The sequence below is a fragment of the Paramisgurnus dabryanus genome, chromosome 10 (genome assembly GCF_030506205.2).
Source record: "Paramisgurnus dabryanus chromosome 10, PD_genome_1.1, whole genome shotgun sequence".
NCBI lineage: Eukaryota > Metazoa > Chordata > Actinopteri > Cypriniformes > Cobitidae > Paramisgurnus > Paramisgurnus dabryanus.
In genome coordinates, this window is record NC_133346.1 from 1,001,727 (window position 1) to 1,019,983 (window position 18,257).

The 18,257-nt window shown below is 37.4% G+C and overlaps 1 protein-coding gene across 2 annotated transcripts in view; it reads left to right on the top strand.

Moving 5' to 3' along the window:
- The first annotated feature begins 1,700 nt into the window (after window positions 1-1,700).
- rfx3 (regulatory factor X, 3 (influences HLA class II expression)) overlaps window positions 1,701-18,257 on the top strand; it is a 30,993-nt gene continuing 14,436 nt past the window's right edge. Inside the window, exons 1-5 of one of the 2 annotated variants that reach the window (XM_065264321.2) lie at window positions 1,701-1,848; window positions 11,462-11,586; window positions 12,405-12,496; window positions 15,175-15,445; window positions 16,404-16,478. In XM_065264321.2, the coding sequence (XP_065120393.1) occupies window positions 11,467-11,586; window positions 12,405-12,496; window positions 15,175-15,445; window positions 16,404-16,478 (558 nt within the window). In that variant the 5' untranslated portion in view covers window positions 1,701-1,848; window positions 11,462-11,466. Of the gene's footprint in view, window positions 1,849-4,243; window positions 4,762-11,461; window positions 11,587-12,404; window positions 12,497-15,174; window positions 15,446-16,403; window positions 16,479-18,257 lie in introns of those variants that run through there. The other variant, XM_065264313.2, reaches the window with a different exon arrangement.

Consider the following 18,257-nt stretch of genomic DNA (forward strand, 5'->3'; position numbering starts at 1 on the left):
TGCACTTCAAATAATAAAATATAACAGAGTTTTGGTTTATTTTGGATACTTTTAGTCACAAACATAATTTCCAAAGTTGCATTTGTGTTATGCCATAGTTTGGATAAGTTTATTATTATTATATTACATATGAATTTATCATAAATTCTGTGTAATTTAACCTCAGAAAAATAAGGCTACTAACCAACACAGCACTAATTGTGTAATTTAATATGTTTTGTTTAAATAAAATGTTAAGTTTTAAAATGTTTTATGTTATACAATTTTCTTTGGAGGGGGGCGAGAAGGGGATGCACTATACACAAAAAGTAGTTATATTGGAGGTATTACATTTAACAAGTGATCATTGTACTAACAAGTATATAAGTCTTAAAAAAACCTGTTATCCCTGTCAAGTTGAAAGAAATAAGTTAAATCAGTTGTTTAAGAAAAGCACTGTAAAATATCTTAGAACAGCTTCTTTAAGTTTTCCTATTCCTCCTAAAGTAAAAGAACACATTTTAAAATTTTACATGAGATTTATCTTTCTAACAAATTTCTAATGTTATATTGAAATTGTCCCCTTTTCTTTCTGCAATAGCCATTCTGAAGACACTGATCATATCTTTTTTATGCACATTTTAATGCATTTTTTCTTTTTTGATAGTATCTGTATGTTTTATATGTATTGTGTGTGATACTTTATTGTTTGTGTCGACCTGCCAGGGGACTGCGAGTGAAAATTAGCTTTTAGATAAATCCGGTACAATGCATGGAATGGAAACATTTATGTTAAAAATTGTACATGGTCCCTTTGAAAATACATAAAGTAAAAAAATCCAAAATCTTCTGGATATCAGTTCAGGACTGGTTGATAGAAAATAAGGTGGTTGATGGTTTTGCTTTTACATATTTTTTTATTTGAAATACCCAAAGACTGCTCTGTACATTTTTTTTGTTTAATAACATTGTAATATTGGCAAAAATATCAGTCAGAAATGTAGATTATTTAAATCCCTTACTACATTATATTCAAAAATGATTTAAAATGTTTTTCCAAAGCCAATGATAAAATAAGAGGTTAGAGTGCAATGAAGCTGCTTAATCTTCTGATATCATATAATTTATCGAGATATTGCCTTTAATTATTTTTCCTTTTTACTCTCTATTTAAATTCATGTAAGTTATAATTTGTATTTATTTATTTTCTTTGTCTTTTCTAAATCATTTTATTGGTTAAAAACAAATAACAGTGAAAGTGATTTTAGCCCCGCCCCCTCTGTCTTCTCAACCAAACTGCCATGAGTAAGTCCCGCCCACGCTGCTTTCTATTCGCAATGTCAGCAACAAACAAATTATTGAGTTATTTTACGAAATTTCATAGATTTTTTTCGTGATATATTGACAAACCAGACAACAAAAATAGTATCCCGTATTACGTTTACTCATCTGATCAGATTTAGCCAATGGAAAGAGACACTTTCACAAAAGCACCGGATTTTTTAATATGCACGTCTTTTACATCATGAGCGAAACAGAAATGATCAAACTGATGAACAAAATACATCCGAGAGAGTGCAATGATGTCTCCTCTTCTCAGTTTGAGATTTCACACATTGATGACTCCGCCTCTACAGTGAGCCTTGTTCGGTTGAACCCAGCGCTTTATCGCCGCTGACTCCGCCCCTTCTTTCAACGTCACGTTAGGTTGCACGGCGAGCTTTATAGCAACCGTTGCCCTGAGCTGCAGCGCCATAGTCACCGTAGTCCTGGCGACTGTAACCCGCCAACAATAACAACAACAACCCGCTCCTCTCCTCTCCATCCTTACAGCACCTTCCTCTCATCCTCATCCTCACAGCACTGCAGGTGAATATAATCTATATCACACACACCACACATTACCGGCTGCTTTACACTCATACTCATTGTTTAACCGCATCACTGTGCTCGTGTTCATGCTTTATGTTGTCATCATTATGGGATGTTTGAGGTGTATTGTGTGTCTGACGAGGTTTTAATCGCGGTTTGACACGCTCGCTCTTTCTCTCGTTGCATTGATGCGCTCCGTCCAGATGTTCAGATCTGCTCATCTGCTTTTATCCATTAAACCTGACGAGCAGACGACATCTGCGCTTTTACGTAATGTTCACAGATCATTGTGATGATTTCAGAATAAATCTGCGAAATGTTCAAGCGGAAAAATCGCTAAAAACCGGCGCTTTATTGAAGCGCACCATCGTTTTCTCACGAAGCAGGTGTTGCTAAGCGGCTAATATTAGCATCCTGATCTGAAATGGATTGATTTTGAAATACGATCTCGTGTTACGTTCAGTTTTGAGATGCTTTATTTGATGTTCGTGTTTTGAATCGTTTAATGCGCTCTTGATGTATTAAGCATGAATATTTTGGTCTTTTTTTAGTGACGGGGTGTTGCATTATCACTAGCCGTTCATTTAGCCTGTAAATAAAACACAATGAGTTTTCCTTCTTAAAGATTTTTGTATTTTTATTCTCTATAGATAAATGTTGCCTCGTGGCTTTGAACTATGATTTTGTGTGTTATAATGCATCATATAAACCTTTATCTGTCTGTCCTCTATTGTTATAAAGCAGGAGTTACTCTTGCTAAGCTATTGGCCCAGAGCCTCTATGGCTGTGTCTCAAGACCTAGTAAGCTGACTATCTAGATATTCTTTTGACTAGAACAGGTGCAGTCTTGGTTTTCACAGACTATGAACAAAAACTAAATGCACTGTCTACCTGTACTGTAGCTCTGGTTCTGATAGATGTGTGTCCATCAGAAACTATAGCCAAAGGTGTGTTTAGATTTTGCAAAAATATTGCATGTGCTTATGTTGCTTAAAAATGGTGTCTAGCTAGGCATCTCGTGTATTTTTGGAGACACTACCTTTGTTATCACACTAACTATTTGCACAGCTGTATAAAATCCATCTGTTTATAAGCTCATAGCAGCCGGTCAAATTAATTTAAAGCAATGCACATATGAGTGTTTATCCTCGGTTACTGAATGTTGTGCACCAGCAGGCAGGGCAGGCAATGCTTTATTGCACAATGTGTTTGGGAGCGTCACATTGCAGTTTTTATGTTTAAATGTCATACCATGAGGTTTCAGCAGCATCCTTATCATCACTTTGGCTAAAATGCTTTGGTCTTGGTGAGAATGATTATAACCAAGTGATGAATGTTTGACAGGAATGCTCAGTTAATTTGGCTAGATTTACACTGCAAGATCTTGACGACTCGCTTACATAATCTTTTAAAAACGACTTGTATCCGATATAGTCTGCATTTACACAAAGGTAGCGTGCACACCGAAGCGTTTACGGCAGCGGCTGGCGTTATGTTTTCAATTGTTTCCAATGGAGGGTTTTGTCCAGAGCTCGGTGGTTTTTCCGCGCTAAACGATTAGTTGAAATTTTTGAAAGCTCAGCTGGTCAATGTCACGTTTCACTTGTCTGTCCAATCACAGTGGAGGAGGGGTGGGACAAATTACACAACAACCAACCGGTGCATTGTCAATGACTGATAAACAAAGCAGAAGTATCAAAGCGCTCAGCTGAAAAAAGCTGGCAAGGGCCTACAGTCAGCAACCGCCTGGTGTTTCTGCCGGGTTTAAACACTTTGATGTGCATGCCCCCTAAACACTTCGCAAAACAATTCAAGGTAGACCCAGATATTGACCCAGAACAGCTTAAACCACAGAGGAAGTAAAATGTGCAATGGACACAGACAAAATGATAATACAAGATTATAGTGCTTCATTTCTGTAACAAGACATAAAACTTCAACATTACTCCGCTAAGTGGACCTGTCGTCCTCCATTGCGTGCTAAGAAGAGTCATGTGATCACGGCTGGTGTCGAGGTGGAGTTGATGTCATTTGCATGTTTTATGACGCACTATACATCTTGATATGGGAATATCCGATCTGTCCGCTAACATTGCGGACCCGAATGCATGTATCGGATTCATATCAGATTTATTTTCCACATATGAATTTAGCCTGAATACGATCAGAGAATATCAGAATCTATGCGCTTTTTTCCTGCTTACACGTTCGTGGGTCATATCTGATCTGTGCCTGTGAGAGTGCCACGGAAATAAGTCACTTATAAAAAGGAGTGTAAATGAGGCCTTAGAGGAGACACCCGAAAAACTATTTAATGCCTTTGTCGTTTTGTAAAATGTTTAGGCCACAAGAATTCTCTTCCTCTCATTCAGTCATCCATGATCAGTAAATGTTTAGTTTGATTAATCTTGTGCAATATTATTAATGCACATTTAAAACAGAAATAAAATATGTTTTACATTTGTTATGTCCATTCCATGTTGATTTAGTTTGTAAATGTTTTGCCTTCATTCCTGTTGTTGACAAGAGTTTTTTGTCTCTCATGCTAGCTGATGCTAATTTCTAGTTGTGTGTAGGCTGTGCGTAGCCTGACGCGCACCCTGCCAAAAATTTAACAACGGGTCCGTTCTACGTGGACTGCAAGAGTGATTTAACCCAAACTGCTACAAAAGTCGCTGTCTATTTACCTCCATCACTGCTGGTCTTCTTAAATCATAGGCTGCGTCTGAAACTTCCAAAAGCAGTAGGCGAGGCGAGTAGAATGTCCAAATTCATAGTATTACCAAAACAGTAGGTGAAAAGTACCCGGATGACTTACTACTACTGGCAAGATCTCGAAGTGTTAATTCGATGGACCCTTAACTATCCCGTGAGCCCTCGGGAGAGGAGTTATCCACCGAAGAATGAGAGGTGTTGTTTTTTTCAAAAATTTCCAAAAGCAGTAACTTGACTCCATTCAAATGCAAATACATCTATTAAACAGCTGTCTCTTGTGGTTAAATTGCGCTAGTTTAATGTCATTCCAGTTAAAGACTCACTTGTTGTTATGACGACGTATGTCACGTGATGTATCAACATCATTCAAATTATACATATTTATACTATATATATTACATATTGTTTTAACGGTTGATGAGTGGGTACTTTATCTAATTTAGTAGCTACTCTCACACTATGCAATTTCGTATGCAGCCATACACAACAACCCGCTGCTGCTTCTTCAATTGTGGGTTTACTGGCCAAGCTGCTTCTTTTTCTTTGGTTGTTGCGCCGCTACTGTGGGTTACACGCGTGGATACTGCCTACTAGCGGTCTGCATGTGTAATGCATGTTGATGCGTATGACGACGCAGAAGTATTTATGAAAACTAACGTGTCAAGGCTACACCGTAGGAACTTCGCACAACTATAAGGAGTCCTTTAGTGCTGGTTTTAGAGTTCTGTGTACTTGAACCATCTAAAAGACAGTGTCAGGTATAGAAACATCAGTTTTGTTGTCTCTAAAGGGGATAGAGAAATGTGACCGGTTCACAGATATTTCAAAGCACTTCTGCCTGAGGTTTGGTTGTGTGAGTCTCATCACCTAAACAAATCGCTGAGGGTTTCTCAGAATTGCATCAGGGTCCTCTGTGAGATGCTGTGCCGTCTCTGCTCCCCTGTTGTCTTCATTATAGGTTGAGGAACAGGTGTGTGCCGTGAGATGCTGGAGAAGACCTGACATGTGCTCAATGGAGTTACCTGAGAGAGAGAGAGGCAGCAAGGGATATCACTCCATCTAGTCTGCTTTATTAAGTCATTGTTGGGATATTTTGAAATAAACACAGATTTTAGTAAACGTTTAGACTTTTATTGAGTTATAATGGGACCTGTTTAAGCTTTGATGTGGATCTATGTTGTGTTCCTCTGAAAACAAAAAAGTGAACCATCTAACTAATGAAGTTTATTCCAGGTGCTTCTCTAGGGTCCAAAGCTTAAGGCTTATTTTCTAGCTTTTCCATCCCTCAGCTACGTGGTTAATGGCCAAACCATGAGGGCAGGATGTCAGAAACCGCTAGTTATCAGCTCACGTTACCACTTATCTACCGTCAGGTGTAGAGTTGAAATGGGGCCGTGCCACCTGTCCGTGGTATCCTATTGCCTTTCCAATCTCTTTAAGAGATCCTGATTGGCTAAATAATTCATATCCATTTCATTTCGAGTTAAATTCATTGAGGTTCATAGCTTGCACGTGTGTGGGTGGATAATATACAGAGAAAATCTTTCTTTAGATTTCGTTTTTAATTAAGATTAATCAGGAGTCTTTCATTTCACGGCTGTTTTTTTTTCTACCACTGTGGCAGTGCTAAATAAAGATCATCTACTGTAATCTCTTCAAATGTCTTTGTTTCAGCGACTCTTAATGTGTTTTGGAGTATCAGACAACTAAGAGATGTGTTTAATGTCTGTAATTAAGAAGAATTTGGGATGATTGGAGGCACTTGCGGTGTTTAACTCATGTGGATTTTATAAATGTCTAATGTTGATACAAATATCTACAGAGTATGGTTGTCCATTGACAATATATATATTTTTTTAAAGTAAATTTTTATCGATGCCACACACAAAATATCAATATGAGGTACCTTTATTTTGACTTTCTCCGCGTCCTCATTCCTTGACGTAACCATCTACACATTTCCGTCAAAGGGCGCGTTTTCGTTTATTTTCGTGTGCTAGTCTCAGCAAGTGAACGTATTGCAGCAACAAAAAATTTGAGGCATTGAAAACCCAGCGTAAGAAACAGAAGATGTTGTGACTGCTTTTGGACCTAAGTTTGAAAATTTGGAAAATGGATTGGACAAACAGATGAAACACTAAAGACTTTGATTGTTCCCATCATAACGTACTGGCAACGCTGTTTGTGTTTTTAGTGACTCCAGATTGGACACGTTTATTAATCACAGCAACATAAATAGATATATTGATCAATCACTGTGATATTGTGCGCTTAACCCTTCAGTCTGTGTCGGGGCAGATTCAGGGGTGTGGGGGTAGAGAAAGAACGAGTGTTGCCCTCCTCTTGGGCCTTTGTTACCCTTCGGCTTTGGAGGCTATAGTCGCTCGGTGGAGTTGTGTGTTTAAGTGGGCCACCGGGGAGTAAATGAATAAGAGGAGGTGAAGAGGGGGAGATTCAGACAGGTGCCTGTTTATGCACACTGGGAGCAGGTGGGGTTAACACAATATCAACTACTGCTTTTGCCTTACCACAAAGATTTTACAGCGGACATCGAGTGGTGACCCTACCATTGATGATCAGTTTAAATATTTAGAAAAAGTCAAAACGTTGAAATTTAGCATTACAAGCTGCTTAGGCCTAAATGTACATATATGTCATGCTATTGATGTGTCTTTCTAAATATCTCTTGATTTTTGTTGGTTTCCTGCACAGATGCATTGTGTATTTAATATATTAGTCTGTAGGCCTGGGTATTGGGACCAATTTGGTTATTCGATTCTTTTGTGTGTTGTGTATATATAATGTTGATTCGATTCAAATATTCTGTCCAATATCAATTTACGCCTTTTCACACAGAGATTACGGAAAATACAAGGAAAATGCGTCCAGGATTTGTCTGGGATAGTTAGATTTTTGGTTCATTCACACTGCCAATAATTTTTGGGAATCTGTGCAATCATTCACACACATACCGTAAAGATCCCATATGACACGTCACATATTTTCTCCACAGCGTCTGAAGTTTGTTATTTATCTGTGATTTCTCTCTGGAAAAACCAAACAAGCTTGCAGATCATAAGGAGGGTGTTATGTGCTGTTCTGTAATGCTGGTGAATGATCTCTGATAGTGACGAGCTCCCTGATCTCTGCTTCAGTCCAGTTTGCCGAGATTTCATGACATGAATGTTGATCTATGTCAGGAGTGGGGAACCCTGGGTCCTGGAGGGCCACTGTCCTGCATAGTTTAGTTCCAACCCTAATCAAACACACCTGAATTTAATTTCCAAGTAATCCTGAAGACTTTAATTTGATTTTTCAGGTGTGTTTAATTAGGGTTGGAACAAAACTCTGCAGGACAGTGGCCCTCCAGGACCAGGGTTCCCCACCCCTGATCTATGTGTTTAAATCCCTGTGTCAAAGAGCTGAACCATAGCTTCTTGTTGCAATGACACGCACGTCCTTAAGACGGCACGCCGCTTACGGCATTGTTTTTGCCTCTTGTTCACACAGAAAGCTTTCCTTGAATGTTACAGCAATGTTACGGGAGCGATCCCAGAACCTTTACAGGACGTGTTTGTGTTCACACAGAATCCTCTCTGCTAATTTCACAGAAACTTTCTGGGATTAAAGTGCTGTGTGAATGGGATTTAAGTTATCAATATTACACACATTTTTTTTTTTTTGCAGAAATGAAATTTATTTGGTGTTTAAGGCCTAACTTTGAGACTTACATGTAATGCACGGATCCATTATACTGTTTCACATGCATGTTTTTTTCTAAATTGGTTACAGTCACACAACAGACTACGTTTACGAGTAGGGCTGGGTATTGGCAAGGGCCTCGCGATACGATGCGATACATACCACGGTACATGATGCGATGTGTCACGATACGCTGCAATACGTTGCATGTTGCAATACATTGCAGTACTTTTTCTTTTTTTTTAATCAAAAATGTAAAAAAATAGAGCTGAATCTTTTTTTCTTAAAGCCAAAGTGCTTCCACGCGTCGGCTTTGAAAGCTGCAGGTGTTTTAAAATTTTCTGCCATTTTCTCACTCTGCTAACTTCTGAGACATTGGCCGGATGGCCGTATATGACAGACAACTGGACACCGACAACTACAGCAGTAGCGGAGGAGGTCTTTTGACGCACACAGAGGGATTTGATCGTTGTTAAAAATATCAATAGTAGAGATTGAAATATTCTCACACAATCGTGGAAAAATCACGATAGTTAGCTGCATAGATATTTTTGCACAGCTCTATTTACGAGGACAATCACTGAATTTTGAAATAATTTTGTATTCTTTGCTCAAATATTTTAATTGGCAAGGCCTAAAACAAATGATGCAAACATGCAAATGATAAACTTAAGTGATGATGTAGCACTGGTCTGTGCTGGCAAGGACCAATTTTATCAACTGTCCCATGCAAGCATCGTTCACACTTGCCCCGGACCATCGTATACTCCTTACGAGCCCTGCCTGATGTAAAAAACGCACATTAAGAATCGATTCAGAATTCCCGAATCGTTATTGTTTTGTTTAATGAAAGATTGTTTACAAATGAAGAAACAATCTTTATCCACTAATAGTCTGGCTCATTAGTTCTTGTTCTTCAAACTTTAGTTAATGGTTTTTGGGGTTGAGAACAGGTCATGTGATCTGTCTGTGTTGACATCTGCCTAAGCAAAGTTCAAATTAATTTTGAGTGGACGCACAAACTTCGATGTCAATGCAAACAATTTTTTTCCCTTTTATTCTTTGCTATCATGATTTGCTTTTTTGCTGTGAATTTTGTTTTTCCTTGTCCTGTAACCCATCAGAAAAACCCCATCACCCACTAGTGATTTAAATTGTTTATTTTGACTCCAAATGCAAATGTTGAACTAGTGACTGACATTACTGTCATAAATCACAACATGTCTCAGATTTGATGGCATATTTAAAAACGCAATGAGGCATTTATGAGCGCTTGCACTGCAGATCCACATCTGTTGATTTTCTTATTTTTCAATTTAGCTTGAAGCAATTATAAGGCACTGGGTTTTATAAAAGAATATTAGTGTTTAATAAAGGATTGTGAAAAATCTTATTAAGACTTTAGTTGTCGTAATTCAACACTAATGCACCGTCATGCTTCAAGAACATCACCGCAAAATCCACAATAATCCACAGAGCACAAAGACATTTCAATAATATTAGAATCCAGTGCGAGTCTATTGACTCATTAGTCTTCATTGGAAATGGCTGTGATTATGTGTGAAGCAGGAATGCTGGGTAATCAGACGTTTAGTGTTGAGGGGGAGGTGAAGTGAGCACAACACCACCTGCACCCTTCAGGTAAATGAGAAACAGAGGAAGAGGAGGTGAAGAGAAACCTCCGGGGAGAAATGCTGGGCTGTCGGGAGATACCGGGGGTAATTAACCTGGAGAGACCTGATCATGGAAACTTCCTTGAGCTGCCTGTATGATGGAGTTTTGCTCTTTAAACGCCGCTCATTTACAGCTTACAGCTTTAAAAGATGAAAAGAAACACAAAATATTACTTTGTGTAATTCATATGGCTCATTTAAATGATGTAATAGTGAATTAATGAGGAAGGTTGACTGTGTGAACTGAAATTTCATAGGGAGTAAAACCCACAGAGACGATTAAATATTAACTTCATTTATTGCTGTGGACACAGGCAGCATTCTACAGTTATCTCACATACGGCTCATACACTTCATCGCTTTTAAATGTTTATGTTATGGGCAAGTGACTAAAAGATTTTCTTTCAACCTGTTTAACTGATGATCTTCTGTGATTTTAAAAAAGTGCTTTTATTAGTTGGGTTTGCCTAGGAAATCATAACTATTAAAGGGGACATCATGAAAATCTGACTTTTTCCATGTTTAAGTGCTATAATTGGGTCCCCAGTGCTTTTATCTATCTAGAAAATGTGGTAAAAGATCAACCCAATAACTTAGTTTTAGTCAACCATTCTCTGCAGACATGAAAAAATAGCTCATTGAAATTTGGCTCCCCTTGTGATGTCAGAAGGGGATAGTAAAGCCCCTTAATCTGCACTATCCAACCACAGCACTGCCATTTAGTGCAGAGAGAGAAAATAATTGAGTTTCAATTTCAACAAACCACTATTATGGCGATCAGTGTATGCATTTCATCTGCTCATTTGCATTTTAAATGACACACCCAAAAACGGCACATTTTTGCTCACATCTACAAAGTGGCAATTTTAACATGCTATAATAAATTATCCGTATGGTATTTTGAGCTAAGACTTCACATACGGACACCAAAGATTTATTTTACATTTTAAATAAGTCTCATAATATGTCCCCTTTAAAGGAAATGAGAACTATATTGTATAGCAGAAGAGCACCTAGTTTGCAGCACTTATGGTTGAATAGTTCACTTATAGAAAAGTATAGTCATTTTTTATCCACTTAAAAAAACATGGCGTTTTATTTTGTGCCACCATGTTCCTACTCATGTAAGAGTCTTTAAATAGGAAAAACATGGAAGTGTTTGGTGGCTTACAAACTCATCCCTGTTTGGATCCTTAGGAATGAATGGGGCTAGGCTAAATGCTAACACATTCACAATGCACTGTACAAAGATTAAGTGCTCGCATTGAAAAAAGATAGGTATGTATTCATTCATCTAAGTTGAGGTAAGAACATAGTAAAATATTGAAAAATGGTGGTGTTTTCCTTTAAAATTTATTTTAAAGATAAAGCACAGATAAAACAAACATCAGACATAAAGGTACCTCAGATCATGCTGCTTGTTGATATCATAAAGATTTCTCTGAGATTAACACGCGTTAGATTGTGTTGTATGCCATGGAGTGATGTTGTTGTTAAAAATGCTTTGCTGTGTGTTTTAGGCGCCATGCAGACCCCAGAGGCAGGCGCTGACTCCGCGTCTAACGTTCCCCTCCAGACCAGCGTGCCTGTGCAGCCTGCGGTCAATGCACAGCAGGTGGCGTCTCAGGTACCCATCCAACAACAGGTAGACATACACTTAAACCACTTCATTATCAATACATATGTCTGCTCGAGTTGAAATGATGCAAAATAGAAAAAAATGCAAAGTAATACCTTAAAACGAACAAACAACATGCTTCTCCTGTATAGCTCAATGGTAGAGCATTGCGTTAGCAGCGCAAAAGGTCATGGGTTCAAACCCAGGGAACACACTTAGGCTACTGATAAAAATGTGTACTTTGTAATGCACTGTAAGTCGCCTTGGATAAAAGCGTCTGCCAAATGCATGAATGTAAAATGTCTGTTCTGTTGTTTGTGTTGTATTAAAAAAAGCATTACCAGTATAGGTAGTCAGAAAGGTTTTGGGTGTTAATAAATGTATTTCACAAACATTCTGAATCTTAATATATTGTTTAGGGATGCATCGATACCGATACTGGTATCGGGTATCGGCCTCGATACCACATTTTCTAAAGTACTCGTACTCGTTAAAAGTCCCCCGATACCAGGGATCGATACCACGGTCTGAGAAATGTCTATGTTTGAGTGGCGTGTAAGGGGTTAATGCCTCTTGTGTTGTCCAAAGAGGCAGAGTTTACAACAAACTGGAAAACTAGTCACTTGTTTTTTTGTTAAATTATATGACTAAAGCTGTTACCTGTAAATTTGAATCATGTTTTTTATTAAGTACTCAGTATCGGTATCGGCAAGTACTGAAATGCAAGTACTCGTACTCGTACTCGTATTCCAAAAAAGTGGTATCGGCGCATCCCTAATATTGTTTTGTACAGTCTGTATTGTGTGGTTGTTAGTGTGATGATGTGTGTTTTTGTGCGATTACAGGCGCAGACTGTTCAACAGGTCCAGCATGTGTATCAGGCACAGGTGCAGTACGTTCAGGAGGAAAACAACAGCGTTTACACCAATGGAACCATGTGAGTTTCTTTCGTACACAAGGTTTACAGTTCCACACACATTGGTGCTAATGCGACAGATGCTTGTTTTTTATTCTCCAATAATTTCCTGCCATGTCCCTACAGTCTCTGTGCCTAATAAATATCAGTCTCTCCAGTTTTTCACAATTGCAGAACATAGCGCAAAATCATGAAAATGTAGCGTTATTTTGCGGACCTTCATCATTTATTTCATCGCAAAATAATCACAAAAATTAAAAAAAAGATCTCATAATATTATGTCATGATACAGAGTAAGCAACTTGGTAAACATTCTGTCTTTATTTTACTAACGCCCATAAAAAAATTTCTCTCTAGCACCCTGTGCCCCACAGTTAATAGTCAATCACAATCTCCTGAGCACATATCACTACATTTAATTATAAATGTTTTTAATTGAAAGGTCATACGCGAAAGGTCTGTGTGAAACCTGTGTGGCGCATCTGCTCTCTCACATAAATGACAAAAACTGGGTGAAGCATTACAATTTATTGTTTTGTAGTCCTTATATTAAGTTGTTGGAAACTTGAGCCACAAAAGAAAGGCATCTGTCCACTATCATCTTATCTCAGTGTAAGCAAACATGCTTGCATGCCGCCTGTCAGCGCATGAGGACCGAACTTCTTTTAGGCTTTGCACATGGATGGTTAAATACATGCATAATAATAACACACAGTTTAGGGAAGAGGTCGTTTTGGACTTTAAGCTTTTGTGCAATACTAGGTCAGTCTTTTTAATCTTTTTAAAAAACAACCTTAAAAAACCCAATTACGTGACGCACATCTCAGTGTTGGTGATAAAGATTGATTTATATGTTCTTATTAATATCAAACTTTTTTTTTCAAACGTTTATGCGGCTGAAGTGTTTAATTATTTTAATTAATTTTTTATTAAATCATCCTACAACCCAGTTTTTAAACCAGCTGTCTTTGTTAATCATAAAACAAACAGTATATCTGTATCTTGAAGTGTTTATTTGTAATTTTTACCTTATTATTTAATTACTTGGGAACATCTTAATATTAATTTAAAATAAGGCAAGCATTGGTATACTTTTTTGAGAATGAGTATTTTTTGAGAATTTTTCCCCCACAAATTTCTCATTTGTCATTTTCTTTGCAAAAATCACAAAAACTGTTGCAAATTCCTGGATGGACTGAAATATTAAAGAAATATCCTTCACAATATAGTTCCAAACAGGCTATAGATACCATTAGTGTTCGACTTGATATGTTTTTTTTTTTTTTAAAGGCCGATGCCGATATTAAGACTGTATGGGCGATATTACACAAATATAATTACAGTAAATAAGAGATAAAAAGAAAATTGGTGAAACTACATAAACATGTGTTATTCATGACATTTATAAATATTAGGGATGCACCGATACCACTTTTTTGGAATACGAGTACGAGTACTTGCACTTCAGTACTTACCGATACCGAGTACTTAATAAAAAAACAGATTTAAATTTACAGGTAACAGCTTTGGTAATATAATTTAACAAAAAAACAAAGGACTAGTTTTCCAGTTTGTTGTAAACTCTGCCTCTTTGGACAACACAAGATGCATTAACCCCTTACACGCCACTCAAACATAGACATTTCTCAGACCATGGAATCGATTCCAGGTATCGGGGGACTTTTAACGAGTACTTTAGAAAATGTGGTATCGATATCGGTGCATCCCTAATAAATATACCCTTTTAAATTACTTATGTCTTATTATGTAATTATTAATTATGTTAATATGTTATCTGACATCTCACGGCACTGTTTGAATATGTGTGTTGAACCAGTGTGTTGTTGTGTGTGACACAATATAACATCACGTTAAAAAGTGAATAATGATTGGTCATTTATTTCACTGTCTGTCAGACTTTGGCTAACTGAGTGTCTTTTCGTTACAAACAACAAATTTAAGCAAAAGAGAGATTTACTTTCAGATTTAAAAGATTAACCAGCCGATGCAGATAAAAAAAGCAAAATATCGGCCGATAGATCGGCCTCTGCAATATATCACTAGATACCATCAACCTAGTGTTAATGCTTTCATAGCCTACCGGATGACAGCAATATGTTTATTATAGACCTTAAAGCATTTAAAAATACAGATTGACATGAAAAGCTAACAAACAGGTGTGTTTGTGTAATGTCAGCAGAGAAGCTGCAGTCACTGAAACCTAAGAGAGGATTGTGTTCAGTCACCTGAAAATGACCACAAGTATCAGCGAGTGCTCGGCGTAAGAGGGTCGAGAGCTTTTTGTGATCATGTGCTGCTGTACCTCTGCACTAAAGCACTTTAAGAAAATTCACCTCCATACATCTCACCTGAAACTTGTGTTTCTCTCTCAGCACCATTTGGGTCTTTCACATTTAGAAATGCACTCAGCATGAAGATTAGATCTCCTAAATTAGCTATTATAAATAAAATGTCATCAGCCGAAAGCACGTATCAGAATGGCAATCAAAAGCAATGTTCTCTATGAAAATAGTTATGCTGTGGTGATTTCTGTATCCATGGAAACAGCACTCTCACCTGAAGCTGAAAGCCATCAAGACACGACTTGTGTTTTTTCAAAGTCAATTAAAGAAAAGCAAGCGTGCTGGTATCGCTTCACAACGTAAAGAATCATTGAGTGTTTGTTTGTTGTACGGTAGACGGACGTATTCTTATGCCGAGCCACAGCAGCTGTACAACCAGAACAACGCCGGGAACTACTTCGATACGCAGGGCAATTCGGCTCAGGTGAGCACCGTGGTAACGACGCACAGCATGTCCAACAACGGTAACGGCAACGGCGCTCTGGCCATGGGCCTGTCGGGAGGTCAGATCATCAGCAGCTCTGGAGCTTATCTGATTGGAGGAAACTCCATGGACGGCTCCGCCCCTCACACTGCAGCGCAGAGCACCAGAGCCTCTCCTGCCACGGTGAGTCACAGTCACGGAACGCACGGATGACGTCTGAACGTGGAAAACACAAACGTGCTGCACTACATCTTATGTGTGTCTCTAATAATGAAACCAAACCAATCAGGAATCATTACTGTTAATTATTAGGGCTGTCAAAAGATTAATCGCAATACAAAATAAAAGTTTGTTTTTACATCATGTGTGTGTGCACTGTGTAATTATTTTGTATATATAAATACACACACCTGCATGTATATATTTAAAAAAGCATTTACACATATATATTTATTTATATTTGTTTATTTATTTAGATTTATTTTATATTATATATAAATATTTTTTTCTAGATTTGTACATGATGCATATATAAAAAAGCATTTACATATATTTTTATTTGTTTATATATATCTATATTCTTAAATTTATACATGTATGTGTGTATTTACATATTCAAAATAATTACACAGAAATATATTATATAAAAACAAACGTTTATTTTGCATGCAATTAATCTTTTGACAGCCCTAGTATTTATAACCAAGGAATCTTTTTTGTAAATATTTTTTATTACACGGGGACATTGCCCATGGAGCCTTTTTTTCTAATAATTTAACATCCCTGGTATGCCATCATTATATCAAATACTTTAATTAGATCGAATTAATTTTAATTAATTAAAATCACCCCGAGGCTAACAAATGAAATTCAAACTTATAACTTCTTAAATTTTACTTTATATTGCTGGTGGTGCTGGTGTCGGTTTGAGTGAAAACTATATTCTTCTTCTGTGTTGAGTTGTGATTGGATGACAGTAAATGTGTGCTGTGTGATTGGTGGCTGGGATGCTGTAGGCGGGTCATTTTCTGCTGCTCGTCTGTGTGGTTTCAGTACAGCTCTCTGTCGCTGCAGCCTTTGTTTGATTTTATTTTTTTCTTTCTGTTTTGTTTTGTTCTACCTTATTCTTTTGCTCTATCAGATTGAAATGGCGATTGAGACGCTCCAAAAGTCTGAAGGTTTGTCCAGTCAGAGAAGTTCGCTGCTCAACAGCCATGTAAGTTGTAACCATGACAACCACGAACAGCTTTGCTTTGCCTGTCTCCTTGCTATCTGCTTCGGTACTTTACGCTTTTCCTGTCTCTGTAGCTTTTTCTCTAATGTTTTATAAGATATGGGGCTATGCTGCTCTACAGTTAAACATGTCATTTATTGATTCATTTGTGTATTGACCCTTGACTGAAGTTAACACGTATCAATCATGCATTAATAAACAGAATTCACCAAAAATTTTGTTAAAACTTTTGTTTCTTTAGTGGCTATGCTTACATGCACATCATTTTGTCAATCCGAGTAAATTTAATCTGATTGTAGGGTACGACAGTACAGTTTACATGCACCCTAAACATTGCAATTTTAATTAATAGGGATGCACTGAATATTCGGCCACCGAAAATTTTTATCACCGAACCAATATGGCCGAAATGTTGTGATGATGCAAACAGAAACCAAGACCTGCACGTGCTTGTCTGAAGCAACATGTATGTGTTGTGGATGTATTTAACCATAAAAAGGCGCTAAAGTGAGCAGCTTTCTGTACGCAGAGAGGCTCATGCGGTTGAATGTGTCCGGTCCAGACGTTATCATCACAGTATGCTCTTCAAAGATCAGAACTCTGGATGTGTAAAGTTTAGAGAGAACCGCGCTAATGTTTCTCCTACTGTAGTCCATTAACACACATTTGGCAAATAAATCAATGAAAAACAACGTTACGTTTTTATGTGGAGCGACTGTTTATGCTGCGCTGTTTGGGATTCACCCTCGGTCTCTGTGTGCGCACGCGTTTAAGTGTCCTCAATAGTGCACACGAGAGAGACGCGTTTCCAAAAACAAACGAACATAAAATCTTTCTGTTATTGCAGGACACATACAAACAAAATTATCTCCACAGTATTATTTTTCTAATAAAAACATTTGTTTATGTCTTAAGTGTATGTTTAGATTACAGTCAGAAACCAGTGTGTGCTTGTTTGCTCTTAAAGAGACAGTAACCTCAATTAACCTACTTAAGTCTGTGTCATTAATGTTAATCAAATAACGCAAGACAAAGAGAAAATCACTTCTGTAGCTCTAAAAAAATTATTATATTTAATTTATACACTAAAGACAGTGTTATGATTCATTTAATTTGATTTCTGTACCTAATGCTAATTTCAGTCCTTGATAATATACAACTTTGTTCTTTTTCATAAATGTTTGCAATATCTTTATGTGTTATTAGATTTTCCCACCCCCTTTTTGCTGATCCGAAAAATAATCCGATCCGTGCCTCAAAAACTGTAATGTGATCCGAACCGTGAGTTTTGTGATCCGTCAAACACCCCTAGTAAAGTTAGTACACAGTGATAGCCATAAATGCAATGGTACTAATAATTGGCATAATCATTTCTTTTCAGGGTTTTGGTTTCGGTAGTCGGCCTTGGTTTCCTCTTTTTTAGTTTTCGTCCAAGAATATTCATTTCGGGGCATCCCTATTAATTAAGAAGTGCACAGCCAGGGTTGCCAAAATCTTGAATCAAAACTAGCCTAATAGACATTCAAAACTATCCCAAAAGCATCTCATTGACAATTTACAGCCCGAATACTAATGACTAACGGACAAAATACTTTAACTCAAAGAAAAAAACAACTCGCTGAAAGTCTGCAAAAAAGCAGAGGACTTGGCAACGCAGTGCACTGCATCTCTCGTTGAGTTCATGCTTTATCTCTTTATAAATGTATAAAGTTGTTCTTAAGAAGTTTTCAGATATAGGCAATGAAAACACTTTTTGAATGG